Source organism: Chiloscyllium plagiosum, unplaced genomic scaffold (genome assembly GCF_037043375.1).
Source record: "Chiloscyllium plagiosum isolate Xiang-an unplaced genomic scaffold, Cpla_swu_hap1 HiC_scaffold_32, whole genome shotgun sequence".
In the NCBI taxonomy this organism is placed as follows: domain Eukaryota; kingdom Metazoa; phylum Chordata; class Chondrichthyes; order Orectolobiformes; family Hemiscylliidae; genus Chiloscyllium; species Chiloscyllium plagiosum.
Window position 1 is genome coordinate 12,392,195 of NW_028270170.1, and position 25,723 is coordinate 12,417,917.

The window sequence follows — 25,723 nt, forward strand, 5'->3', positions numbered from 1 at the left end:
GATTAATATTTTTATCAATCTATCACCTTAACAGCATAAATGTATAATAATACACTATTATATCTTAGAAAATAAATAACTTACTGTTGAAATACATCTTTCTCACCTCAATATCTTCTCGGTGTCTTTTCCTCTGTTTCGCTGTGGCCTGATTCTTGTTATGTGAGGAATGAGCACTCAGGGCACACCAGACAGATAGCCTGCATTTAACACAAGAAATAGGTTAAATCAATGGAACTCCTCTGCTCCTAATACACATTACAATAAACAAATTAATAATCATTACAAAATAGTCTAACATGTTCACTAAAAAGTAGTTGTGACTTTAATTTACTTTTTTGCATGGCAAGGCCAGCATTTGTCTTTGAAATGAGTGGCTTGCTTAGTCACAATAAGGTAATACCAGGTACGAATGGCAGATTTGTTTTTCCTAGTAACAAGGTGCTTATTGATGGTAATCATTATGAATATAATTGCCAAGACTAACGTTCAAGTCCAGATTTTATTAATTAAATACTACCATTTATTGGGAAGTCATGCTGAGGTTATACAGGACATTTGTGAGGCCTCTTCTGGAATACTGTGTCCAGTTCTGGTCCCCCTGGTATTAAGTTGGAGAAGGCTCAGAAAAGATTTACCAGGATGTTGTTGAGTATGGAGGTTTTGAGTTATAGAGAAAGATTGGATAGGCTGGGACTTTTTTCACTGGAGAGAAGGAGGTTGAGAGGCAACTTTATAAAAGTTTATAAAATAATCAAGTGCATAGATAGAGTTAATGGTAGTTGTCTTTTCCCTAGGATGAGGGCGAGGGGGAGGGGTTTCAAGATTAGGTGGTACATTTTAAGGTGAGAGGACAGAGATCTAAAAAAGACATGAGGGGCAAATGTTTTACACAGAGGGTGGTTTGTGTGGAATGAACTTTCTAAGCAAGTGGATATAGGTACAATTACAACCTTTAAAAGACCTTTGGATAAGTACATGAAGAGAAAAGGTTTGGAGGGATGTGGGCCAGAAGCAGGCAGATGGGACACGTTTAGTTTGGGATTATGATCGGCATGGACTGGTTGGACCAAAGGGTGCGTTTCCGTGCTGTATGACGCTATAACTATAGACTAGTCCCCTGGACTACTAATGCACTGATATTCACACCTAGTACAATCTACCCTTTTAAAATTTTAATTGCCCTGCTGCAGGAAGTTTTGGCCATTCTTACTCTCACAGTTTGAAACTGAAATGTTCAAATAATGGCGAGGTAGAATCTCTGTTTATTAGAAATCTAAATGAGACGTGGACGGTGTACAAATAGTTCAAGGGGTTCAAATGCCTGTGGACAAATACTTGAAAGACTTCATTTGCTTTACTCTGGAGTCAGGTCAGATCCTCATTCTCTCCAGTCACATGTTTCTAGGCAGCAGCAGCTGCTGATTAATTTTTAAATTCAATTTAATTTCACTTTATTGTCCCTATGGGCATTCATTTCAGGCATATTACTCATTTCACTCAAATGTTAAAAAGAAATGAACAACTCCAATAAGAAAATTATCCTACCAGAGAGGTCAAACTTTCATTAAAATGTTTTGAAACTATTCCAATGCATTAAAATAAAATGTTATCCTTTGGCAACTGAAGTTCACAGTTTAATTTTAAGAAGCACTGCTGTTGCTGATTTTTGGGAATTAGTGCAACAGTAAGTCTCTAAATTATCTGTTTTATTGGAGTTAGGCATGTAGAATTTTATTTAGAAACAATCTTGCAATATGTAGTTTATTGTTGCATGGTCTTAAAGCTTTCAAAGACATTTACTGTGAATTACCATCATATGTCATGCAGAATCTACAAATTCACTTAGTGAATTAAATTTAACAACCGAAACGTCTCTATGAGAAGCTCAGTGCTATAGTTTCATAGATGAAATAAATACTGTGGGCAAGGGAATATTTGAAATTAATTGAATTAACTTTATTTCTGTTGGAAAGCGTGTTATGTGCAGATTCTAGACAAAGACAAAGCCAAGGTTCGGTGGCCAATTCTCCAGTATATTAAACTGACAACCAACATACAGCATCTCACCACCCACATAAAAAATACTTAACATTTACCAATATCCATGGTATTGTGCAATGGTAAAAACCTGACGCGAGAAGAGGCAAAAGAGGACAGAAGTGACAAATAAAACATTGTAAATTTATTGCTGCTTGGTACGGAGGTATCCCATTCATCCCTGAAAGAGACATTTTAGTTTACTGATCAAACATCATCCTGGTTATAATAAAGCTGACTTAGGCAAAAGTATACACATGTAGATTATTTCCTTCTTCCATGGAATAACACAACAGGTGTTTACGTTTTGTACAAAGAGTCCATGAGTTTTCTCATCAAAGGGAAAAGTTGCGCTGACAGCAGAAAATGGTTTTGTTCTAGTAACATGAACTGTTAAGGAAAATGATGGATTTACTTGGCAAGAGCGCGTCCAGGTGGGTCCATGAGCATTTGCCACTTCAAAGAGTTGGTCAGGAGTCCAGGCAGGATATGGCCCAGCAGGCCTAAGGTGATCTGTTGCATATCCAAGCAAAACACACTATGAAGCAGCTCAACAGCTTTGTAACAGTGCTCTCTCCTTGTCTCCTTCAACAATTCCTAAAGGAGAACAAAATACATGAATTAAGCAACTTGCTGGAAATGCTGAGCTAAATCCTTTCAAATGCAGCGCAGAGGTAGAGGCTATAGTTTGGGCCAAGATCACAGAGTGGAGAGCAGAGCGAGTGTGGGCCGAGACCCAGACCGGGCAGCAGAGCGAGTGTGGGCTGGGTCCCAGAGCAGGGAGCAGAGGGAGTGTAGGCCGAGTTCCAGAGCAGGGAGCAGAGCGAGTGTGGGCCGAGTTCCAGAGCAGGGAGCAGAGCGAGTGTGGGCCGAGTGTCAGAGCGGGGAGCAGAGCGAGTGTGGGCTGAGTGTCAGAGCGGGGAGCAGAGCGAGTGTGTGCCGAGTGCCAGTGCAGGGAGCAGAGCGAGAGTGTGCCGAGTGCCAGAGGAGGGGAGCAGAACGAGTGTGGGCCGAGTGTCAGAGCGGGGAGCAGAGCGAGTGTGGGCCGAGAGTCAGAACGAGTGTGGGCCGAGTCCCAGAGCGGGGAGCAGAGTGATTGCGTGCCGAGTGCCAGAGCAGGGAGCAGAGCGAGTGTGTGCCAAGTGCCAGTGCAGGGGGCAGAGCGAGTGTGTGCCAAGTGCCAGTGCAGGGGGCAGAGCGAGTGTGTGCCAAGTGCCAGTGCAGGGGGCAGAGCGAGTGTGGGCTGAGTATCAGAGCGGGGAGCAGAGCGAGTGTGGGCCGAGTCCCAGAGCGGGGAGCAGAGCGAGTGTGGGCCGAGTCCCTGAGCAGGGAGCAGAGAGAGTGTGGGCCGAGTCCCTGAGCAGGGAGCAGAGAGAGTGTGGGCCGAGAGTCAGAATGAGTGTGGGCTGAGTGTCAGAGCGGGGAGCAGAGCGAGTGTGGGCACAATCCCAGAGCAGGGAGCAGAGCGAGTGTCGGCCTAGTCCCAGAGCAGGGAGCAGAGCGAGTGTGGGCAGAGTGTCAGAGGGGGGAGCAGAGCGAGTGTGGGCAGAGTGTCAGAGCGGGGAGCAGAGCGAGTGTGGGCCGAGTGTCAGAGCAGGGAAGCAGAGCGAGTGTGGGCCGAGTGTCAGAGCGAGTGTGGGCCGAGTGTCAGAGCGGGGAGCAGAGCGAGTGTGGGCCGAGTCCCACACCAGGGAGCAGAGCGAGTGTGGGCCGAGAGTCAGAACGAGTGTGGGCTGAGTGTCAGAGCGGGGAGCAGAGCGAGTGTGGGCTGAGTCCCAGAGCAGGGAGCAGAGCGAGTGTGGGCCGGGTCCCAGAGCTGGGAGCAGAGCGAGTGTGCGCCGACTGTCAGAGCGGGGAGCAGAGTGAGTGTGGGCCGAGTGTCAGAGCTGGGAAGCAGAGCGAGTGTGGGCCGAGTGTCAGAGCGGGGAGCAGAGCGAGTGTGGGCCGAGTCCCACACCAGGGAGCAGAGCGAGTGTGGGCTGAGAGTTAGAACGAGTGTGGGCTGAGTGTCAGAGCGGGGAGCAGAGCGAGTGTGGATCGAGTCCCAGAGCAGGGAGCAGAGCGAGTGTAGGCCGAGTCCCAGACCGGTGAGCCGAGCGAGTGTGGGCCGAGTGTCAGAGCGGGGAGCAGAGCGAGTGTGGGCCGAGTGTCAGAGCGGGGAGCAGAGCGAGTGTGGGCCGAGTGTCAGAGCGGGGAGCAGAGCGAGTGTGGGCCGACTGTCAGAGCGGGGAGCAGAGCGAGTGTGAGCCTAGTCCCAGAACAGGGAGCAGAGCGAGTGTGGGCCGACTGTCAGAACGGGAAGCAGAGCGAGTGTGGGCCGAGAGTCAGTACGAGTGTGTGCCGAGACCCAGAGCGGGAAGCAGACCAAGTGTGGGCCGAGTGTCAGAGTGGGGAGCAGAGCAAGTGAGCGCCGAGTCCCAGAGCGGGGAACAGAGCGAGTGTGGGCCGAGTGTCAGAGCGGGGAGCAGAGCGAGTGTGGGCCGAGTGTCAGAGCGGGAAGCAGAGCGAGTGTGGGCCGAGTGTCAGAGCGGGGAAGCAGAGCGAGTGTGGGCTGAGTGTCAGAGCGGGGCGCAGAGCGAGTGTGGGCTGAGACCCAGAGCAGGTAGCAGAGCGAGTGTAGGCCGTGTCCCAGAGCGGGGAGCAGAGGGAGTGTAGGCCGAGTCACACATCAGGGAGCAGAGTGAGTGTGGGCCGAGCGTCAGAGCAGGGAGCAGAGCGAGTGTGGGCTGAGTGTCAGAGCGAGTGTGGGCCGAGTCCCAGTGGGCGGAGCGGAGTGAGTGTGGGCCGAGTCCCAGAGCGGGGAGCGGAGCGAGTGTGGGCCGAGTCCCAGAGCAGGGAGCAGAGCGCGTATGGGCTGAGTCCCAGAGGGCGGAGCAGAGCGCGTGTGGGCCGAGTACAAGAGTAGGGAGCATAGCGAGTATGGGCTGAGTGTCAGAGCGGGGAGCAGAGCGAGTTTGGGCCGAGTCCCAGAGCGGGGAGCAGAGCGAGTGTGGGCCGAGCGTCAGAGAGGGGAGCAGAGCGAGTGTGGGCCGGGTCCCAGAGCGGGGAGCAGAAGGAGTGTGGGCCGAGTCCCAGAGCGGGTAGCAGAGCGAGTGTGGGCCAAGTCCCAGAGCGGGGAGCAGAGCGAGTGTGGGCCGAGTATCAGAGCTAGGAGCAGAGCGAGTGTGGACCGAGTACCAGAGCGGGGAGCAGAGCGAGTGTAGGCCGAGCTTCAGAGCGGGGATGCGGAGCCAGTGTGGGCCGAGTGTCAGAGTGGGGAGCAGAGCGAGTGTGGGCCGATTCCCAGAGCAGGGAGCAGAGCGAGTGTGGGCTGAGTCCAGAGCGGGGAGCAGAGCGAGTGTGGGCCGTGTCCCACAGCCGGGAGCAGAGCGAGTGTGGGCCGAGTCCCAGAGCGGGGAGTAGAGCAACTTTGGGCCGAGTCCCAGGGCGGGGAGCAGAGCGAGTGTGGGCTGAGTCCCAGAGCGGGGAGCAGAGCGAGTGTGGGCCGAGTCCCAGAGCGGGGAGCAGAGCGAGTGTGGGCCGAGTCCCAGAGCGGGGAGCAGAGCGAGTGTGGGCCGAGCGTCAGAGCGGGGAACAGAGCGAGTGTGGGCCGAGCGCCAGAGCGGGGAGCATAGCGAGTGTGGGCCGAGCGCCAGAGCGGGGAGCAGAGCGAGTATGGGCCGAGTCCCAGAGCGGGGAGCAGAGCGAGTGTGGGCCGAGCGTCAGCCGAGCGTCAGAGCGGGCAGCAGAGCCAGTGGGCTGAGCGTCAGAGCGGGGAGCAGAGCGAGTGTGGGCCGAGTCCCAGAGCGGGGAGCAGAGCGAGTGTGGGCTGAGTCCAGAGCGGGGAGCAGATCGAGTGTGGATCGTGTCCCACACTGGGGAGCAGAGCGAGTGTGGGCTGAGAGTCAGAACGAGTGTGGGCCGACTGTCAGAGCGGGGAGCAGAGCAAATGTGGGCCGAGTCCCAGAGGGCGGAGCAGAGTGAGTGTGGGCCGACTGTCAGAGCGGGTCGCAGAGTGAGTGTGGGCCGAGTCCCAAAGCGGGAAGCAGAGTGAGTGTGGGCAGAGTTCCAGATCGGTGAGCCGAGCGATTGTGGGCCGAGTCCCAGAGCGGGGAGCAGAGCGAGTGTGGGCCGAGCATCAGAGCAGGGAGCAGAGCGAGTATGGGCCGAGTGTCAGAGCGGGGAGCAGAGCGAGTGTGGGCCGAGCGTCAGAGCGGGGAACAGAGCGAGTGTGGGCCAAGCGCCAGAGCGGGGAGCATAGCGAGTGTGGGCCGAGCGCCAGAGCGGGGAGCAGAGCGAGTATGGGCCGAGTCCCAGAGCGGGGAGCAGAGCGAGTGTGGGCCGAGCGTCAGCCGAGCGTCAGAGCGGGCAGCAGAGCCAGTGGGCTGAGCGTCAGAGCGGGGAGCAGAGCGAGTGTGGGCCGAGTCCCAGAGCGGGGAGCAGAGCGAGTGTGGGCCGTGTGTCAGAGCGGGGAGCAGAGCGAGTGTGGGCCGAGTGTCAGAGCGGGGAAGCAGAGCGAGTGTGGGCCGAGTGTCAGAGCGGGGAGCAGATCGAGTGTGGATCGAGTCCCACACTGGGGAGCAGAGCGAGTGTGGGCTGAGAGTCAGAACGAGTGTGGGCCGACTGTCAGAGCGGGGAGCAGAGCAAATGTGGGCCGAGTCCCAGAGGGCGGAGCAGAGTGAGTGTGGGCCGACTGTCAGAGCGGGTCGCAGAGTGAGTGTGGGCCGAGTCCCAAAGCGGGAAGCAGAGTGAGTGTGGGCAGAGTTCCAGATCGGTGAGCCGAGCGATTGTGGGCCGAGTCCCAGAGCGGGGAGCAGAGCGAGTGTGGGCCGAGCATCAGAGCAGGGAGCAGAGCGAGTATGGGCTGAGTGTCAGAGCGGGGAGCAGAGCGAGTGTGGATCGAGTCCCAGAGAGGGGAGCAGAGTGAGTGTGGGCAGAGTCCCAGAGAGGGGAGCAGAGTGAGTGTGGGCAGAGTCCCAGAGCGGGGATCAGAGCGAGTGTGGGCCGAGTCCCAGGTCGGGGAGCAGAGCGAGTGTGGGCCGAGTCCCAGAGCGGGGAGCAGAGCGAGTGTGGATAGAGTCCCAGAGCGGGGAGCAGAGCGAGTGTGGATCGAGTCCCAGACCGGTGAGCCGAGCGCGTGTGGGCCGAGTCCCAGAGCGGGGAGCAGAGGGAGTGTGGGCCGAGTCCCAGAGCGGGGAGCAGAGCGAGTGTGGGCCGAGTCCCAGGGCGGGGAGCAGAGCGAGAGTGTGCTGAGTGTCAGAGCGAGTGTGGGCCAAGTCCCAGAGCGGGGAGCAGAGCGAGTGTGGGCCAATTGTCAGAGCGGGGAGCAGAGCGAGTGTGGGCTGAGTATCAGAGCGAGTGTGGGCCAAGTCCCAGGGCGGGGAGCAGAGCGAGAGTGTGCTGAGTGTCAGAGCGAGTGTGGGCCAAGTCCCAGAGCGGGGAGCAGAGCGAGTGTGGGCCAATTGTCAGAGCGAAGAGCACAGCGAGTGTGGGCCTAGTCCCAGAGCGGGGAGCAGAGCGAGTGTCGGCCGACTGTCAGAGCAGGGAGCAGAGCGAGTGTGGGCCGACTGTCAGAACGGGGAGCAGAGCGAGTGTGGGCCGAGAGTCAGAACAAGTGTGGGCCGAGTCCCAGAGCGGGGAGCAGAGCGAGTATGGGCCAATTGTCAGAGCGGGGGGAAAAACGAGTGGGGGGAAAAACGAGTGTGGGCCTAGTCCCAGAGCAGGGAGCAGAGCGAGTGTGGGCCGAGAGTCAGAACGAGTGTGTGCCGAGACCCAGAGCGGGAAGCAGACCAAGTGTGGGCCGAGTGTCAGAGTGGGGAGCAGAGCGAGTGAGCGTCGAGTCCCAGAGTGGGGAGCAGAGCGAGTGTGGGCAGTGTCCTAGAGCGAAGAGCAGAGCGAGTGTGGGCCGTGTCCCAGAGCGGGGAGCAGAGCGAGTGTGGGCCGAGTGTCAGAGCGGGGAGCAGAGCGAGTGTGGGCTGAGTGTCAGAGCGGGGTGCAGAGCGAGTGTGGGCTGAGTGTCAGAGCGGGGAGCAGAGCGAGTGTGGACCGAGTCCCACACCAGGGAGCAGAGCGAGTGTGGGCCGAGAGTCAGAACGAGTGTGGGCTGAGTGTCAGAGCGGGGCGCAGAGCGAGTGTGGGCTGAGACCCAGAGCAGGTAGCAGAGCGAGTGTAGGCCGTGTCCCAGAGCGGGGAGCAGAGCGAGTGTGGATCGAGTCCCAGAGCGGGGAGCAGAGCGAGTGTGGATCGAGTCCCAGAGCGGGGAGCAGAGCGAGTGTGGATCGAGTCCCAGAGCAGGGAGCAGAGCGAGTGTAGGCCGAGTCCCAGACCGGTGAGCCGAGCGAGTGTGTGCCGAGTCCCAGAGCGTGGAGCAGAGCGAATGTGGGCCGAGTCCCAGGGCGGGGAGCAGAGCGAGTGTGGGCCGAGTCCCAGGGCGGGGAGCAGAGCGAGTGTGGGCCGACTGTCAGAGCGGGGAGCAGAGCGAGTGTGGGCCTAGTCCCAGAACAGGGAGCAGAGCGAGTGTGGGCCGACTGTCAGAACGGGAAGCAGAGCGAGTGTCGGCAGAGAGTCAGAACAAGTGTGGGCCGAGTCCCAGAGCGGGGAGCAGAGCGAGTATGGGCCAAATGTCAGAGCGGGGGGAAAAACGAGGTTGGGCCTAGTCCCAGAGCGGGGAGCAGAGCGAGTGTGGGCCGACAGTCAGTACGAGTGTGTGCCACAACCCAGAGCGGGGAGCAGACCAAGTGTGGGCCGAGTGTCAGAGTGGGGAGCAGAGCAAGTGAGCGCCGAGTCCCAGAGTGGGGAGCAGAGCGAGTGTGGGCAGTGTCCCAGAGCGAAGAGCAGAGCGAGTGTGGGCAGTGTCCCAGAGTGAAGAGCAGAGCGAGTGAGGGCCGTGTCCCAGAGCGGGGAGCAGAGCGAGTGTGGGCCGAGTGTCAGAGCGGGGAGCAGAGCGAGTGTGGGCCGAGTGTCAGAGCGGGGAGCAGAGCGTGTGTGGGCCAAGTGCCAGAGCGGGGAGCAGAGCGAGTGTGGGCCGAGTCCCACGGCGGGGAGCAGAGCGAGTGTGGGCCGAGTCCCAGAGCGGGGAGCAGAGCGAGTGTGGGCCGAGTCCCACGGCGGGGAGCAGAGCGAGTGTGGGCCTAGTCCCAGAACAGGGAGCAGAGCGAGTGTGGGCCGAGTGTCAGAGCGGGGAGCAGAGCGAGTGTGGGCCGAGTCCCACACCAGGGAGCAGAGCGAGTGTGGGCTGAGAGTCAGAACGAGTGTGGGCTGAGTGTCAGAGCGGGGCGCAGAGCGAGTGTGGGCCGAGTGTCAGAGCGGGGAAGCAGAGCGAGTGTGGGCTGAGACCCAGAGCAGGTAGCAGAGCGAGTGTAGGCCGTGTCCCTGAGCGGGGAGCAGAGGGAGTGTAGGCCGAGTCACACATCAGGGAGCAGAGTGAGTGTGGGCCGAGCGTCAGAGCAGGGAGCAGAGCGAGTGTGGGCTGAGTGTCAGAGCGAGTGTGGGCCGCGTCCCAGAGGGCGGAGCAGAGTGAGTGTGGGCCGAGTGTCAGAGCGGGGAGCGGAGCGAGTGTGGGCCGAGTCCCAGAGCGGGGAGCAGAGCGAGTGTGGGCCGACTGTCAGAGCGGGGAGCAGAGCAAGTGTGGGCTGAGTCCCAGAGGGCGGTGCAGAGTGAGTGTCGGCCGAATGTCAGAGCGGGGAGCGGAGCGAGTGTGGGCCGAGTGTCAGAGCAGGGAGCAGAGCGAGTATGGGCCGAGTGTCAGAGCGAGGAGCAGAGCGAGTGTGGGCTGAGTGTCAGAGCGAGGAGCAGAGCGAGTGTGGGCTGAGTGTCAGAGCGGGGCGGAGAGCGAGTGTGGGCCGAGTCCCAGAGCGGGGAGCAGAGCGAGTGTGGGCCGAGTCCCAGAGCGGGGAGCAGAGCGAGTGTGGGCTGAGTCCCAGAGCGGGTAGCAGAGCGAGTGTAGGCCGAGTGTCAGAGCGGGGATCAGAGCGAGTGTGGGCCGAGCGTCAGAGCGGGGAGCAGAGCGAGTGTGGGCCGAGTCCCAGAGCGGGGAGCAGAGCGAGTGTGGGCCGAGTATCAGAGCGAGGAGCAGAGCGAGTGTGGGCCGAGTGTCAGAGCGGGGAGCAGAGCGAGTGGAGGCCGAGTGTCAGAGCGGGGCGCAGAGTGAGTGTGGGCCGTGTCCCACACCAGGGAGCAGAGCAAGTGTGGGCTGAGTGTCAGAGCGGGGAGCAGAGCGAGTGTGGGCCGATTCCCAGAACAGGGAGCAGAGCGAGGCGCAGAGTGAGTGTGGGTCGTGTCCCAGATCGGGGAGCAGTGCGAGTGTGGGCCAAGTCCCAGAGCGGGGAGCAGAGTGATGTGGGCCGACTACCAGAGCAGGGAGCAGAGAGAGTGTGGGCTGAGTCCAGAGCGGGGAGCATAGCAAGTATGGGCTGAGTGTCAGAGCTGGGAGCAGAGCGAGTTTGGGCCGAGTCCCAGAGCGGGGAGCAGAGCGAGTGTGGGCCGAGCGTCAGAGAGGGGAGCAGAGCGAGTGTGGGCCGAGTGTCAGAGCGGGGAAGCAGAGCGAGTGTGGGCCGAGTGTCAGAGCGGGGCGCAGAGCGAGTGTGGGCCGAGTCCCAGAACAGGGAGCAGAGCGAGTGTGGGCCGAGTGTCAGAGCGGGGAGCAGAGCGAGTGTGGGCCGAGTGTCAGAGCGGGGAGCAGAGCGAGTGTGGGCCGAGTGTCAGAGCGGGGAGCAGAGCGAGTGTGGGCCGAGTGTCAGAGCGGGGAGCAGAGCGAGTGTGGGTCGAGTGTCAGAGCGGGGAAGCAGAGCGAGTGTGGGCCGAGTGTCAGAGCGGGGAGCAGAGCGAGTGTGGGCCGAGTCCCACACCAGGGAGCAGAGCGAGTGTGGGCTGAGAGTCAGAACGAGTGTGGGCTGAGTGTCAGAGCGGGGAGCAGACCAAGTGTGGGCCGAGTGTCAGAGCGGGGAGCAGAGCGAGTGTGGGCCGAGTGTCAGAGCGGGGAGCAGAGCGAGTGTGGGCCGAGTGTCAGAGCGGGGAAGCAGAGCGAGTGTGGGCTGAGTGTCAGAGCGGGGCGCAGAGCGAGTGTGGGCTGAGACCCAGAGCGGGGAGCAGAGGGAGTGTAGGCCGAGTCACACATCAGGGAGCAGAATGAGTGTGGGCCGAGCGTCAGAGCAGGGAGCAGAGCGAGTGTGGGCTGAGTGTCAGAGCGAGTGTGGGCCGAGTCCCAGAGGGCGGAGCGGAGTGAGTGTGGGCCGAGTCCCAGAGCGGGGAGCGGAGCGAGTGTGGGCCGAGTCCCAGAGCAGGGAGCGGAGCGAGTGTGGGCCGAGTGTCAGAGCTGGGAAGCAGAGCGAGTGTGGGCCGAGTGTCAGAGCGGGGAGCAGAGCGAGTGTGGGCCGAGTGTCAGAGGGGGGAGCAGAGCGAGAGTGGGCCGAGCCCCAGAGCGGGGAGCAGAGCGAGTGTGGGCCGAGCCCCAGAGCGGGGAGCAGAGCGAGTGTGGGCCGAGTCCCAGAGCGGGGAGCAGAGCGAGTGTGGGCCGAGTCCCAGAGCGGGGAGCAGAGCGAGTGTGGGCCGAGTCCCAGAGCGGGGAGCAGAGCGAGTGTGGGCCGAGTCCCAGAGCGGGGAGCAGAGCGAGTGTGGGCCGAGTCCCAGAGCGGGGAGCAGAGCGAGTGTGGGCCGAGTCCCAGAGCGGGGAGCAGAGCGAGTGTGGGCCGAGCGTCAGAGCGAGGAGCAGAGCGAGTGTGGGCCGAGCGTCAGAGCGAGGAGCAGAGCGAGTGTGGGCCGAGCGTCAGAGCGGGGAGCAGAGCGAGTGTGGGCCGAGTATCAGAGCGGGGAGCAGAGCGAGTGTAGGCCGAGTGTCAGAGCGGGGCGCAGAGTGAGTGTGGGCTGAGTCCCACACCAGGGAGCAGAGCAAGTGTGGGCTGAGTGTCAGAGCGGGGAGCAGAGCGAGTGTGGGCCGATTCCCAGAACAGGGAGCAGAGCGAGTGTCGGCAGATTGTCAGAGCGGGGCGCAGAGTGAGTGTGGGTCGTGTCCCAGATCGGGGAGCAGTGCGAGTGTGGGCCAAGTGTCAGAGCGGGGAGCAGAGTGATGTGGGCCGACTCCCAGAGCGGGGAGCAGAGCGAGTGTGGGCCTAGTCCCAGAGCGAGGAGCAGAGCGAGTGTGGGCCGAGTCCCAGAGCGGGGAGCAGAGCGAGTGTGGGCCGAGTCCCAGAGCGGGGAGCAGAGCGAGTGTGGGCCGAGTCCCAGAGCGGGGAGCAGAGCGACTGTGGGCTGAGTCCCAGAGCGGGGAGCAGATAGAGTGTGGGACGAGTCCCAGAGGTGGGAGCAGATAGAGTGTGGGACGAGTCCCAGAGGTGGGAGCAGAGTGAGTGTGGGCCGAGTCCAACACCGGTGAGCCGAGAGAGTGCGGGCCGAGTCGCAGAGCGGGGAGCAGAGCGAGTGTGGGCCGTGTCCCAGTGCGGGGAGCAGAGCGAGTGTGGGCCGAGTGTCAGAGCGGCGAGCAGAGCGAGTGTGGGCCGAGTCCCAGAGCGGGGAGCAGAGCGAGTGTGGGCCGAGTCCCAGGGCGGGGTGCAGAGCGAGTGTGGGCTCAGCCCCAGAGTGGGGAGCAGAGCGAGCGTGGGCCGAGTGTCAGAGCGGGGAACAGAGCGAGTGCGGGCTGAGTGTCAGAGGGAGTGTGGGCTGAATGTCAGAGGGAGTGTAGGCAGAGTCCCAGAGTGGGGAGCAGAGCGAGTGTGGGCTGAGTCCCAGAGCGGGGAGCAGATCGAGTGTGGGACAAGTCCAACACCGGTGAGCCGAGAGAGTGCGGGCCGAGTCGCAGAGCGGGGAGCTGAGCGAGTGTGGGCTGAGTCCCAGAGCAGGGTGCAGAGCGAGTGTGGGCCGAGTGTCAGAGCGGGGAGCAGAGCGAGTGTGGGCCGTGTCCCAGTGCGGGGAGCAGAGCGAGTGTGGGCTGAGTCCCAGAGCAGGGTGCAGAGCGAGTGTGTGCCGAGTGTCAGAGCGGGGAGCAGAGTGAGTGTGGGCTGAGTGTCAGAGCAGGTAGCAGAGCGAGTGCAGGCCGAGTCCCTGAGCGGGGAGCAGTGGGAGTGTAGGCCGAGTCACATATCAGGGAGCAGAGTGAGTGTGGGCCGAGTGTCAGAGCAGGGAGCAGAGCGAGTGTGGGCTGAGTGTCAGAGCGAGTGTGCGCCGAGTGTCAGAGGGCGGAGCAGAGTGAGTGTGGGCCGAGTGTCAGAGCAGGGAGCAGAGCGCGTATGGGCTGAGTGTCAGAGCGGGGACCAGAGCGAGTGTGGGCTGAGTCCAGAGTGGGGAGCAGAGCGAGTGTGGGCCGACTGTCAGAGCGGGGAGCAGAGCGAGTGTGGGCCGACTGTCAGAGCGGGGAGCAGAGCGAGTGTGGGCCGAGTGTCAGAGCGGGGAGCAGAGCGAGTGTGGGCTGACTGTCAGAGCGGGGTGCAGAGCGAGTGTGGGCCGACTGTCAGAGCGGGGAGCAGAGCGAGTGTGGGCCGACTGTCAGAGCGGGGAGCAGAGCGAGTGTGGGCCGAGTGTCAGAGCGGGGTGCAGAGCGAGTGTGGACCAACTGTCAGAGCGGGGAGCAGAGCGAGTGTGGGCTGAGTCCCAGAGCGGGGAGCAGAGTGAGTGTGGGCTGAGTCCCAGAGCGGGGAGCAGAGCGAGTGTGGGCCGAGACCCAGAGCAGGGAGCAAAGCGAGTCTGGGCCAAGTGTCAGAGCGGGGAGCAGAGCGAGTGTGGGCTGAGTGTCAGAGCGGGGAGCACAGTGAGTGTGGGCCGAGTCCCAGAGCGGGGAGCAGAGCGTGTGCCGAGCGTCAGAGCAGGGAGCAGAGCGAGTGTGGGACGAGTCCCAGAGCAGGGAGCAGAGCGAGTGTGGGCCGAGTCCCAGAGCAGGGAGCAGAGCGAGTGTGGGCCGAGTCCCAGAGGGCGGAGCAGAGTGAGTGTGGGCCGAGTGTCAGAGCGGGGAGCGGAGCAAGTGTGGGCCGAGTCCCAGAGCAGGGAGCAGAGCGCGTATGGGCTGAGTGTCAGAGCGGGGAGCAGAGCGAGTATGGGCTGAGTCCAGAGCGGGGAGCAGAGCGAGTGTGGGCCGAGCGTCAGAGTGGGGAGCAGAGCGAGTGTGGGCCGAGCGTCAGAGCGGGGAGCAGAGCGAGTGTAGGCCGAGTGTCAGAGCGGAGCGCAGAGTGAGTGTGGGCCGGGTCCCACACCAGGGAGCAGAGCAAGTGTGAGCTGAGTGTCAGAGCGGGGAGCAGAGCGAGTGTGGGCCAAGTCCCAGAGCGGGGAGCAGAGCAAGTGTCGGCAGAGTGTCAGAGCGGGGAGCAGAGCGAGTGTGGGCAGAGTCCCAGAGGAGGGAGCAGAGCGAGTGTGGGCCAAGTGTCAGAGCGGGGAGCAGAGTGATGTGGGCCGACTCCCAGAGCGGGGAGCACAGCGAGTGTGGGCCTAGTCCCAGAGCGAGGAGCAGAGCGAGTGTGGGCCGAGTCCCAGAGCGGGGAGCAGAGCGAGTGTGGGCCGAGTCCCAGAGCGGGGAGCAGAGCGAGTGTGGGCCGAGTGTCAGAGCGGAGCGCAGAGTGAGTGTGGGCCGAGTCCCACACCAGGGAGCAGAGCAAGTGTGAGCTGAGTGTCAGAGCGGGGAGCAGAGCGAGTGTGGGCCGAGTCCCAGAGCGGGGAGCAGAGCAAGTGTCGGCAGAGTGTCAGAGCGGGGAGCAGAGCGAGTGTGGGCAGAGTCCCAGAGGAGGGAGCAGAGCGAGTGTGGGCCAAGTGTCAGAGCGGGGAGCAGAGTGATGTGGGCCGACTCCCAGAGCGGGGAGCACAGCGAGTGTGGGCCTAGTCCCAGAGCGAGGAGCAGAGCGAGTGTGGGCCGAGTCCCAGAGCGGGGAGCAGAGCGAGTGTGGGCCGAGTCCCAGAGCGGGGAGCAGAGCGAGTGTGGGCCGAGTCCCAGAGCGGGGAGCAGAGCGAGTGTGGGCCGAGTCCCAGAGCGGGGAGCAGAGCGAGTGTGGGCCGAGTCCCAGAGCGGGGAGCAGAGCGAGTGTGGGCCGAGTCCCAGAGCGGGGAGCAGAGCGAGTGTGGGCCGAGTCCCAGAGCGGGGAGCAGAGCGAGTGTGGGCCGAGTCCCAGAGCGGGGAGCAGAGCGAGTGTGGGCCGAGTCCCAGAGCGGGGAGCAGAGCGAGTGTGGGCCGAGTCCCAGAGCGGGGAGCAGAGCGAGTGTGGGCCGAGTCCCAGAGCGGGGAGCAGAGCGAGTGTGGGCCGAGTCCCAGAGCGGGGAGCAGAGCGAGTGTGGGCCGAGTCCCAGAGCGGGGAGCAGAGCGAGTGTGGGCCGAGTCCCAGAGCGGGGAGCAGAGCGAGTGTGGGCCGAGTCCCAGAGCGGGGAGCAGAGCGAGTGTGGGCCGAGTCCCAGAGCGGGGAGCAGAGCGAGTGTGGGCCGAGTCCCAGAGCGGGGAGCAGAGCGAGTGTGGGCCGAGTCCCAGAGCGGGGAGCAGAGCGAGTGTGGGCCGAGTCCCAGAGCGGGGAGCAGAGCGAGTGTGGGCCGAGTCCCAGAGCGGGGAGCAGAGCGAGTGTGGGCCGAGTCCCAGAGCGGGGAGCAGAGCGAGTGTGGGCCGAGTCCCAGAGCGGGGAGCAGAGCGAGTGTGGGCCGAGTCCCAGAGCGGGGAGCAGAGCGAGTGTGGGCCGAGTCCCAGAGCGGGGAGCAGAGCGAGTGTGGGCCGACTGTCAGAGCGGGGAGCAGAGCGAGTATGGGCCGAGTGTCAGAGCGGGGAGCAGAGCGAGTATGGGCTGAGTGTCAGAGCGGGGAGCAGAGCGAGTGTGGATCGAGTCCCAGAACAGGGAGCAGAGCGAGTGTGGATCGAGTCCAAGAGCGGGGAGCAGAGCGAGTGTGGATCGAGTCCCAGAGCAGGGAGCAGAGCGAGTGTAGGCCGAGTCCCAGACCGGTGAGCCGAGCCAGTGTGGGGCGAGTCCCAGAGCGGGGAGCAGAGCGAGTGTGAGCCTCGTCCCAGAACAGGGAGCAGAGCGAGTGTGGGCCGACTGTCAGAACGGGAAGCAGAGCGAGTGTGGGCCGAGAGTCAGAACAAGTGTGGGCCGAGTCCCAGAGCGGGGAGCACAGCGAGAATGGGCCAATTATCAGAGCGGGGGGAAAAACGAGTGTGGGCCTAGTCCCAGAGCGGGGAGCAGAGCGAGTGTGGGCCGAGAGTCAGTACGAGTGTGTGCCGAGACCCAGAGCGGGGAGCAGACCAAGTGTGGGCCGAGTGTCAGAGCGGGGAGCAGAGCGAGTGTGGGCCGAGTGTCAGAGCGGGGAGCAGAGCGAGTGTGGGCCGAGTGTCAGAGCGGGGAAGCAGAGCGAGTGTGGGCTGAGTGTCAGAGCGGGGCGCAGAGCGAGTGTGGGCTGAGACCCAGAGCGGGGAGCAGAGGGAGTGTAGGCCGAGTCACACATCAGGGAGCAGAATGAGTGTGGGCCGAGCGTCAGAGCAGGGAGCAGAGCGAGTGTGGGCTGAGTGTCAGAGCGAGTGTGGGCCGAGTCCCAGAGGGCGGAGCGGAGTGAGTGTGGGCCGAGTCCCAGAGCGGGGAGCGGAGCGAGTGTGGGCCGAGTCCCAGAGCAGGGAGCGGAGCGAGTGTGGGCCGAGTGTCAGAGCTGGGAAGCAGAGCGAGTGTGGGCCGAGTGTCAGAGCGGGGAGCAGAGCGAGTGTGGGCCGAGTGTCAGAGTGGGGAGCAGAGCGAGTGTGGGCCGACTGTCAGAGCGGGGAGCAGAGCGAGTGTGGGCCGACTGTCAGAGCGGGGAGCAGAGCGAGTGTGGGCCGAGTGTCAGAGCGGGGAGCAGAGCGAGTGTGGGCCGATTCCCAGAACAGGGAGCAGAGCGAGTGTCGGCAGATTGTCAGAGCGGGGCGCAGAGTGAGTGTGGGTCGTGTCCCAGATCGGGGAGCAGTGCGAGTGTGGGCCAAGTGTCAGAGCGGGGAGCAGAGTGATGTGGGCCGACTCCCAGAGCGGGGAGCAGAGCGAGTGTGGGCCTAGTCCCAGAGCGAGGAGCAGAGCGAGTGTGGGCCGAGTCCCAGAGCGGGGAGCAGAGCGAGTGTGGGCCGAGTCCCAGAGCGGGGAGCAGAGCGAGTGTGGGCCGAGTCCCAGAGCGGGGAGCAGAGCGAGTGTGGGCCGAGTCCCAGAGCGGGGAGCAGAGCGAGTGTGGGCCGAGTCCCAGAGCGGGGAGCAGAGCGAGTGTGGGCCGAGTCCCAGAGCGGGGAGCAGAGCGAGTGTGAGCCGAGTCCCAGAGCGGGGAGCAGAGCGAGTGTGGGCCGAGTCCCAGAGCGGGGAGCAGAGCGAGTGTGGGCCGAGTCCCAGAGCGGGGAGCAGAGCGAATGTGGGCCGAGTCCCAGAGCGGGGAGCAGAGCGAGTGTGGGCCGAGTCCCAGAGCGGGGTGCAGAGCGAGTGTGGGCTCAGCCCCAGAGCGGGGAGCAGAGCGAGCGTGGGCCGAGTGTCAGAGCGGGGAGCAGAGCGAGTGTGGGCTCAGTGTCAGAGGGAGTGTGGGCTGAATGTCAGAGGGAGTGTAGGCAGAGTCCCAGAGCGGGGAGCAGAGCGACTGTGGGCTGAGTCCCAGAGCGGGGAGCAGATAGAGTGTGGGACGAGTCCCAGAGGTGGGAGCAGAGTGAGTGTGGGCCGAGTCCCAGGGCGGGGAGCAGAGTGAGTGTGGGCCGAGTCCAACACCGGTGAGCCGAGAGAGTGCGGGCCGAGTCGCAGAGCGGGGAGCAGAGCGAGTGTGGGCCGTGTCCCAGTGCGGGGAGCAGAGCGAGTGTGGGCCGAGTGTCAGAGCGGCGAGCAGAGCGAGTGTGGGCCGAGTCCCAGAGCGGGGAGCAGAGCGAGTGTGGGCCGAGTCCCAGGGCGGGGTGCAGAGCGAGTGTGGGCTCAGCCCCAGAGCGGGGTGCAGAGCGAGTGTGGGCCGAGTATCAGAGCGGGGAGCAGAGTGAGTGTGGGCCGAGTGTCAGAGCGGCGAGCAGAGCGAGTGTGGGCCGAGTCCCAGAGCGGGGAGCAGAGCGAGTGTGGGCCGAGTCCCAGGGCGGGGTGCAGAGCGAGTGTGGGCTCAGCCCCAGAGTGGGGAGCAGAGCGAGCGTGGGCCGAGTGTCAGAGCGGGGAACAGAGCGAGTGCGGGCTGAGTGTCAGAGGGAGTGTGGGCTGAATGTCAGAGGGAGTGTAGGCAGAGTCCCAGAGTGGGGAGCAGAGCGAGTGTGGGCTGAGTCCCAGAGCGGGGAGCAGATCGAGTGTGGGACAAGTCCAACACCGGTGAGCCGAGAGAGTGCGGGCCGAGTCGCAGAGCGGGGAGCTGAGCGAGTGTGGGCTGAGTCCCAGAGCAGGGTGCAGAGCGAGTGTGGGCCGAGTGTCAGAGCGGGGAGCAGAGCGAGTGTGGGCCGTGTCCCAGTGCGGGGAGCAGAGCGAGTGTGGGCTGAGTCCCAGAGCAGGGTGCAGAGCGAGTGTGTGCCGAGTGTCAGAGCGGGGAGCAGAGTGAGTGTGGGCTGAGTGTCAGAGCAGGTAGCAGAGCGAGTGCAGGCCGAGTCCCTGAGCGGGGAGCAGTGGGAGTGTAGGCCGAGTCACATATCAGGGAGCAGAGTGAGTGTGGGCCGAGTGTCAGAGCAGGGAGCAGAGCGAGTGTGGGCTGAGTGTCAGAGCGAGTGTGCGCCGAGTGTCAGAGGGCGGAGCAGAGTGAGTGTGGGCCGAGTGTCAGAGCAGGGAGCAGAGCGCGTATGGGCTGAGTGTCAGAGCGGGGACCAGAGCGAGTGTGGGCTGAGTCCAGAGTGGGGAGCAGAGCGAGTGTGGGCCGACTGTCAGAGCGGGGAGCAGAGCGAGTGTGGGCCGACTGTCAGAGCGGGGAGCAGAGCGAGTGTGGGCCGACTGTCAGAGCGGGGAGCAGAGCGAGTGTGGGCTGACTGTCAGAGCGGGGTGCAGAGCGAGTGTGGGCCGACTGTCAGAGCGGGGAGCAGAGCGAGTGTGGGCCGACTGTCAGAGCGGGGAGCAGAGCGAGTGTGGGCCGAGTGTCAGAGCGGGGTGCAGAGCGAGTGTGGACCAACTGTCAGAGCGGGGAGCAGAGCGAGTGTGGGCTGAGTCCCAGAGCGGGGAGCAGAGTGAGTGTGGGCTGAGTCCCAGAGCGGGGAGCAGAGCGAGTGTGGGCCGAGACCCAGAGCAGGGAGCAAAGCGAGTCTGGGCCAAGTGTCAGAGCGGGGAGCAGAGCGAGTGTGGGCTGAGTGTCAGAGCGGGGAGCACAGTGAGTGTGGGCCGAGTCCCAGAGCGGGGAGCAGAGCGTGTGCCGAGCGTCAGAGCAGGGAGCAGAGCGAGTGTGGGACGAGTCCCAGAGCAGGGAGCAGAGCGAGTGTGGGCCGAGTCCCAGAGCAGGGAGCAGAGCGAGTGTGGGCCGAGTCCCAGAGGGCGGAGCAGAGTGAGTGTGGGCCGAGTGTCAGAGCGGGGAGCGGAGCAAGTGTGGGCCGAGTCCAAGAGCAGGGAGCAGAGCGCGTATGGGCTGAGTGTCAGAGCGGGGAGCAGAGCGAGTATGGGCTGAGTCCAGAGCGGGGAGCAGAGCGAGTGTGGGCCGAGCGTCAGAGTGGGGAGCAGAGCGAGTGTGGGCCGAGCGTCAGAGCGGGGAGCAGAGCGAGTGTAGGCCGAGTGTCAGAGCGGAGCGCAGAGTGAGTGTGGGCCGGGTCCCACACCAGGGAGCAGAGCAAGTGTGAGCTGAGTGTCAGAGCGGGGAGCAGAGCGAGTGTGGGCCAAGTCCCAGAGCGGGGAGCAGAGCAAGTGTCGGCAGAGTGTCAGAGCGGGGAGCAGAGCGAGTGTGGGCAGAGTCCCAGAGGAGGGAGCAGAGCGAGTGTGGGCCAAGTGTCAGAGCGGGGAGCAGAGTGATGTGGGCCGACTCCCAGAGCGGGGAGCACAGCGAGTGTGGGCCTAGTCCCAGAGCGAGGAGCAGAGCGAGTGTGGGCCGAGTCCCAGAGCGGGGAGCAGAGCGAGTGTGGGCCGAGTCCCAGAGCGGGGAGCAGAGCGAGTGTGGGCCGAGTGTCAGAGCGGAGCGCAGAGTGAGTGTGGGCCGAGTCCCACACCAGGGAGCAGAGCAAGTGTGAGCTGAGTGTCAGAGCGGGGAGCAGAGCGAGTGTGGGCCGAGTCCCAGAGCGGGGAGCAGAGCAAGTGTCGGCAGAGTGTCAGAGCGGGGAGCAGAGCGAGTGTGGGCAGAGTCCCAGAGGAGGGAGCAGAGCGAGTGTGGGCCAAGTGTCAGAGCGGGGAGCAGAGTGATGTGGGCCGACTCCCAGAGCGGGGAGCACAGCGAGTGTGGGCCTAGTCCCAGAGCGAGGAGCAGAGCGAGTGTGGGCCGAGTCCCAGAGCGGGGAGCAGAGCGAGTGTGGGCCGAGTCCCAGAGCGGGGAGCAGAGCGAGTGTGGGCCGAGTCCCAGAGCGGGGAGCAGAGCGAGTGTGGGCCGAGTCCCAGAGCGGGGAGCAGAGCGAGTGTGGGCCGAGTCCCAGAGCGGGGAGCAGAGCGAGTGTGGGCCGAGTCCCAGAGCGGGGAGCAGAGCGAGTGTGGGCCGAGTCCCAGAGCGGGGAGCAGAGCGAGTGTGGGCCGAGTCCCAGAGCGGGGAGCAGAGCGAGTGTGGGCCGAGTCCCAGAGCGGGGAGCAGAGCGAGTGTGGGCCGAGTCCCAGAGCGGGGAGCAGAGCGAGTGTGGGCCGAGTCCCAGAGCGGGGAGCAGAGCGAGTGTGGGCCGAGTCCCAGAGCGGGGAGCAGAGCGAGTGTGGGCCGAGTCCCAGAGCGGGGAGCAGAGCGAGTGTGGGCCGAGTCCCAGAGCGGGGAGCAGAGCGAGTGTGGGCCGAGTCCCAGAGCGGGGAGCAGAGCGAGTGTGGGCCGAGTCCCAGAGCGGGGAGCAGAGCGAGTGTGGGCCGAGTCCCAGAGCGGGGAGCAGAGCGAGTGTGGGCCGAGTCCCAGAGCGGGGAGCAGAGCGAGTGTGGGCCGAGTCCCAGAGCGGGGAGCAGAGCGAGTGTGGGCCGAGTCCCAGAGCGGGGAGCAGAGCGAGTGTGGGCCGAGTCCCAGAGCGGGGTGCAGAGCGAGTGTGGGCTCAGCCCCAGAGCGGGGAGCAGAGCGAGCGTGGGCCGAGTGTCAGAGCGGGGAGCAGAGCGAGTGTGGGCTCAGTGTCAGAGGGAGTGTGGGCTGAATGTCAGAGGGAGTGTAGGCAGAGTCCCAGAGCGGGGAGCAGAGCGACTGTGGGCTGAGTCCCAGAGCGGGGAGCAGATAGAGTGTGGGACGAGTCCCAGAGGTGGGAGCAGAGTGAGTGTGGGCCGAGTCCCAGGGCGGGGAGCAGAGTGAGTGTGGGCCGAGTCCAACACCGGTGAGCCGAGAGAGTGCGGGCCGAGTCGCAGAGCGGGGAGCAGAGCGAGTGTGGGCCGTGTCCCAGTGCGGGGAGCAGAGCGAGTGTGGGCTGAGTCCCAGAGCGGGGTGCAGAGCGAGTGTGGGCCGAGTATCAGAGCGGGGAGCAGAGTGAGTGTGGGCCGAGTGTCAGAGCGGCGAGCAGAGCGAGTGTGGGCCGAGTCCCAGAGCGGGGAGCAGAGCGAGTGTGGGCCGAGTCCCAGGGCGGGGTGCAGAGCGAGTGTGGGCTCAGCCCCAGAGTGGGGAGCAGAGCGAGCGTGGGCCGAGTGTCAGAGCGGGGAACAGAGCGAGTGCGGGCTGAGTGTCAGAGGGAGTGTGGGCTGAATGTCAGAGGGAGTGTAGGCAGAGTCCCAGAGTGGGGAGCAGAGCGAGTGTGGGCTGAGTCCCAGAGCGGGGAGCAGATCGAGTGTGGGACAAGTCCAACACCGGTGAGCCGAGAGAGTGCGGGCCGAGTCGCAGAGCGGGGAGCTGAGCGAGTGTGGGCTGAGTCCCAGAGCAGGGTGCAGAGCGAGTGTGGGCCGAGTGTCAGAGCGGGGAGCAGAGCGAGTGTGGGCCGTGTCCCAGTGCGGGGAGCAGAGCGAGTGTGGGCTGAGTCCCAGAGCAGGGTGCAGAGCGAGTGTGTGCCGAGTGTCAGAGCGGGGAGCAGAGTGAGTGTGGGCCAATTCCCAGAGTGCACAGGACAAGTAAGGCTATTCTATTTTATATATTTAATTAACGCCTTACAAGTTAATTCACGTATGAGTAAAGAGATTGTTGGTATTACAAAGCAGTGTCATGGATGCTAACACATCAATGAGCATCTGCAATCTCTATACCGTCATCAATACTCGTTCAAAATCTTGAAAATCCCTCACCTAGTATTGTGGGTATACCCATAATATATGGTTTGCAGTATTTATGAAGATGACTTACCTTCTCAAGGCAATTAGTGATCGTCAATAAAAGCTGACCGTGCCAGTGATGCCCATAATTGATTAATGAATGATAAAAGGCATGCACAGTTCTGATTTTGTTGTGCTACTGGAGTAAATAATGTTAAAAGTAATCACGGCTGGGGAGATCAGTTGATATGTTTACAGATGCAGTGAGAACATTGCAGCTCTGATAAATCAGATAAGACTGGTAAACATATGAAAGGAATGGGCAAGAAAACTCCTTTGACTCCATCAAGACTGGCCCATTCAATTGATTAGAGAGCCTCACACATCAGTCATTTACCATTAAACAAGGATGTCTCCTGTATACAGGCAAAAAAGCATCAAAACAGTAAACAGCCAACCATTTCAATGTATTATTTCAGGACCATTTGCTTATTTTTAATCAACATGATATTACCCTTCAATTTTTACAAACTACTTTATTGATTAAGGAAATAAATGAATTTAATTAAGCTGCAATTTCAGATTCTTGTTGCTGAAGCAATATAGCAGTTAGATCCAACCAATGACTACTATCATTATATTTCTTTGGTGTTTACAGGACAGAAGGCGGCCAATTGGCACAACATACTCATTACAATCAACAAAGATCTGCCTACACTAATTCCACAGTCCAGCTTCTGGTCCATTGTCATGGAGAGTATGGCAATACCAGTGAATATCTAAAGACTGCTTAAATGTTGCATGGGTTTCTGACTCAATCACCATTCCAGGCAGTGAGTTCCAGTTCTCCCACCACCCTCTGGGTGAAAGACTTTCTCTTCAGCTCTCCTCTGAGCCTTCTACCTCAACCTTAAATCTGTGCCCTATGGTTAATGACGCCTCTACTAATGAATAAGTGGCTCCCTGTCAATGCCTTTTTAAAATCTTACAATACCTCTATTAGGTCTTCTCTCAACCTTTGTTGCTCCAAGGAAAAGAATCCTAGCCTATCCAATCTTTCCTCGTAGCTCAGACTCACCAGCCCAGGCAACATCCTGGAACGTCTCCTCTGCCCTCTCTCTAGTGTAGTCACATCTTTTCTCTGCTTTCCTGAAGAAGGGCTCATGCCCGAAACGTCGATTCTCCTGTTCCCTCGACGCTGCCTGACCTGCTGCGCTTTTCCAGCAACACATTTCCATCTCACATCTTTTCTACACTATGGTGACCAGAACTCCGCACAATACCCACCTTTTGGCCCAACTCGTGTTTTATACAGTTCCAGATTTAACTCTTTCCTCATATACTCCATGCCTCAGCTAACAAAGGCAAGTGCTCCATGCGTCTTCTTAAGCACCTTAACTACCACCCTACTACCTCTCAGGGTCTGTAGATATATACACCAAGATTCTTCTAAGCTTCACAAATTTCCAGGGTCCTACTATTCATAGCTTAAACAGTTGCATTATTAGCCCTCCCCATGTGATTACTTCACACTTTTGCTGGTTGAATTCCATTAGCCACTGCTCTGGCCAAATGACCAATTTGTTATCTGCAGTTTACAGTAATCTGCATTACTTACCATCCTACTAACATCCGCAAACTGCATAAATCATCCCCCTTACATTTAGATCCAAATCACTAATGCACAGTACAAACATCAAGTACCCCAGCATTGAGCTCTGTGGAATGCCAATGCAAACAGATTTCCTATTGCAGGAACATCCCTTTAGCATAACCCTCTGTTTTCTGCCCCTCAGCAAGTTTGGACCCAACATACCACTTTGTCTTGGATATCATTGGTCAAGAAAATGAGAGCCAGTCTGTGATGAGTGACCTGATCAAAAGCCCACAAAAGGTCAAATGCATTACCCCAAAAAGTTAATCAAATTTGTTAAACATGATCTTTCTTTAAAAAAATCTATGCTGACTGTTTCTGATCAATCCAGGTCTCTCTCGGTGTCGATATATTTGATTGCTCAGAATTCTAATTACATCACCAAAGATTGGATTGACTACCCTCCCAATTCCTGGTCAATCCCTGTCTCCCTTTCTTAATAATAACTAGGCATGGGTAATAAATGATGACCAGCCAACAACACCCATGAGCCAAGAGTGAATTTTTAAAAATGTTAGCAGTCCTCCACTGTCCTGGCTCCTCACCTGTAGCCTGAGAGGATTTGAAAATTGCTGACAGGTTCCTGATATTTCTACCCTTTGCTATCATTGGAATTTCCTCGGGCTGTCATCAGTTCCAATTCCTCCTGACACTGCATGAAAAGAATGGTGAGCTACCTTTCAAATTATTTCCAAAAAGCCTCATCCCAAAAAATGCCTTGATATCATTATTAACCACATTGGATTTAGAGCAATGTCTTCAGCACAAATGGAAGTGACAAATTACAATCACATTGACCTAAATTTCAGTCACAAAACACCTCAGTTTCATACACCTACCTTAATGAGGTTATTACAGAACCAGTACACTCCTCCCATATGCAGCAATGCCTCAAACACATGGATGGAGCGGCTGTCCACCCAGCCTTTATTCAGGATGTCATTGAAGTTGGTAATGAGCACTTCTTTAATTGGCTTCTTCACTGGCAATAGATTCCGGTAAGGGATAGGATCTAGGTTTGCTGAAGGAAATTTGATGGAGGTTGCAGTCTGCTGCAGGACATCAGCACACATTTGCTCCAAAATCAGGCTCATAATAACCACGCTGGAAAGGAACACAGACATTAATAACAGCCTCTCCTGATTCTGTAATGGTTTAACCAAATGGTTACACATTCAGCCTTACAAACGCTAAAGGTTTCATCCCTTCAGGGAGGTGGTGGTGTTGCAGCATTGTCACTGGGTTTGTAATCTGGAGACTCAAGCTAATGTTCTGGGGACATGGGTTCAAATCCTACCACGGCAGTAGTGAAATTTGAATCAGTGAAAATCTAGTTAGACTAAGCTCCTTAGATTAATGGCGACCATTGTTGAGTGTTGTAAAAACAGAAGGACATCTGCTGCACATACCTAGGTCTGGCCAACAATGAGACTCCAGGCCCATAGCAATGTGATTGACTCTTAAGTGTCTTCTGAAAGGGCCTGAGGAAGTCATTCAGTTCAAACAGCAATTAGGTGTAGGCAATAAATTCTGGCCTCATTAGAGACACCCACATCCCAACGAAAACATACAAAAAGAAGAGGCCATCAGGTTTTGCAAAGCCATCCTCGGAGAGATGGCAGTTACAACTGGTCAGAGTCAATGTGCATCATGGAAGCGATAAAAATAATTAACTAGCTTTCAATTTATTTTCCAATTCATGGCTGGAACACCACCCATTGGTGAAAATTAGACTTCACTATGGTATGGTGTAGCTTGCCTAGAGTCTGTATGTAAAGTAGCAATTTGTGTAAGTTACTCGAGAGCTGCTTGCACTTATGAATTAACACACCATGAATAGCACCTCTAGCAGAGGAGGGAAGAAAATTCACAGATGTAAATCAGTTTAAAAAACAAG

At 60.1% G+C, this 25,723-nt stretch overlaps 1 protein-coding gene across 1 annotated transcript in view; it reads right to left on the bottom strand.

The window, feature by feature from the left end:
• med24 (mediator complex subunit 24) overlaps positions 1–25,723 on the bottom strand; it is an 87,511-nt gene that overhangs the window by 17,883 nt on the left and 43,905 nt on the right. The window contains exons 20-22 of the mRNA XM_087977796.1: positions 24,666–24,930; positions 2,456–2,637; positions 107–200 (exon numbers count right to left, since the gene is read on the bottom strand). Coding sequence (XP_087833922.1) covers positions 107–200; positions 2,456–2,637; positions 24,666–24,930 — 541 coding nt within the window. The remainder of the gene's footprint in view (positions 1–106; positions 201–2,455; positions 2,638–24,665; positions 24,931–25,723) is intronic.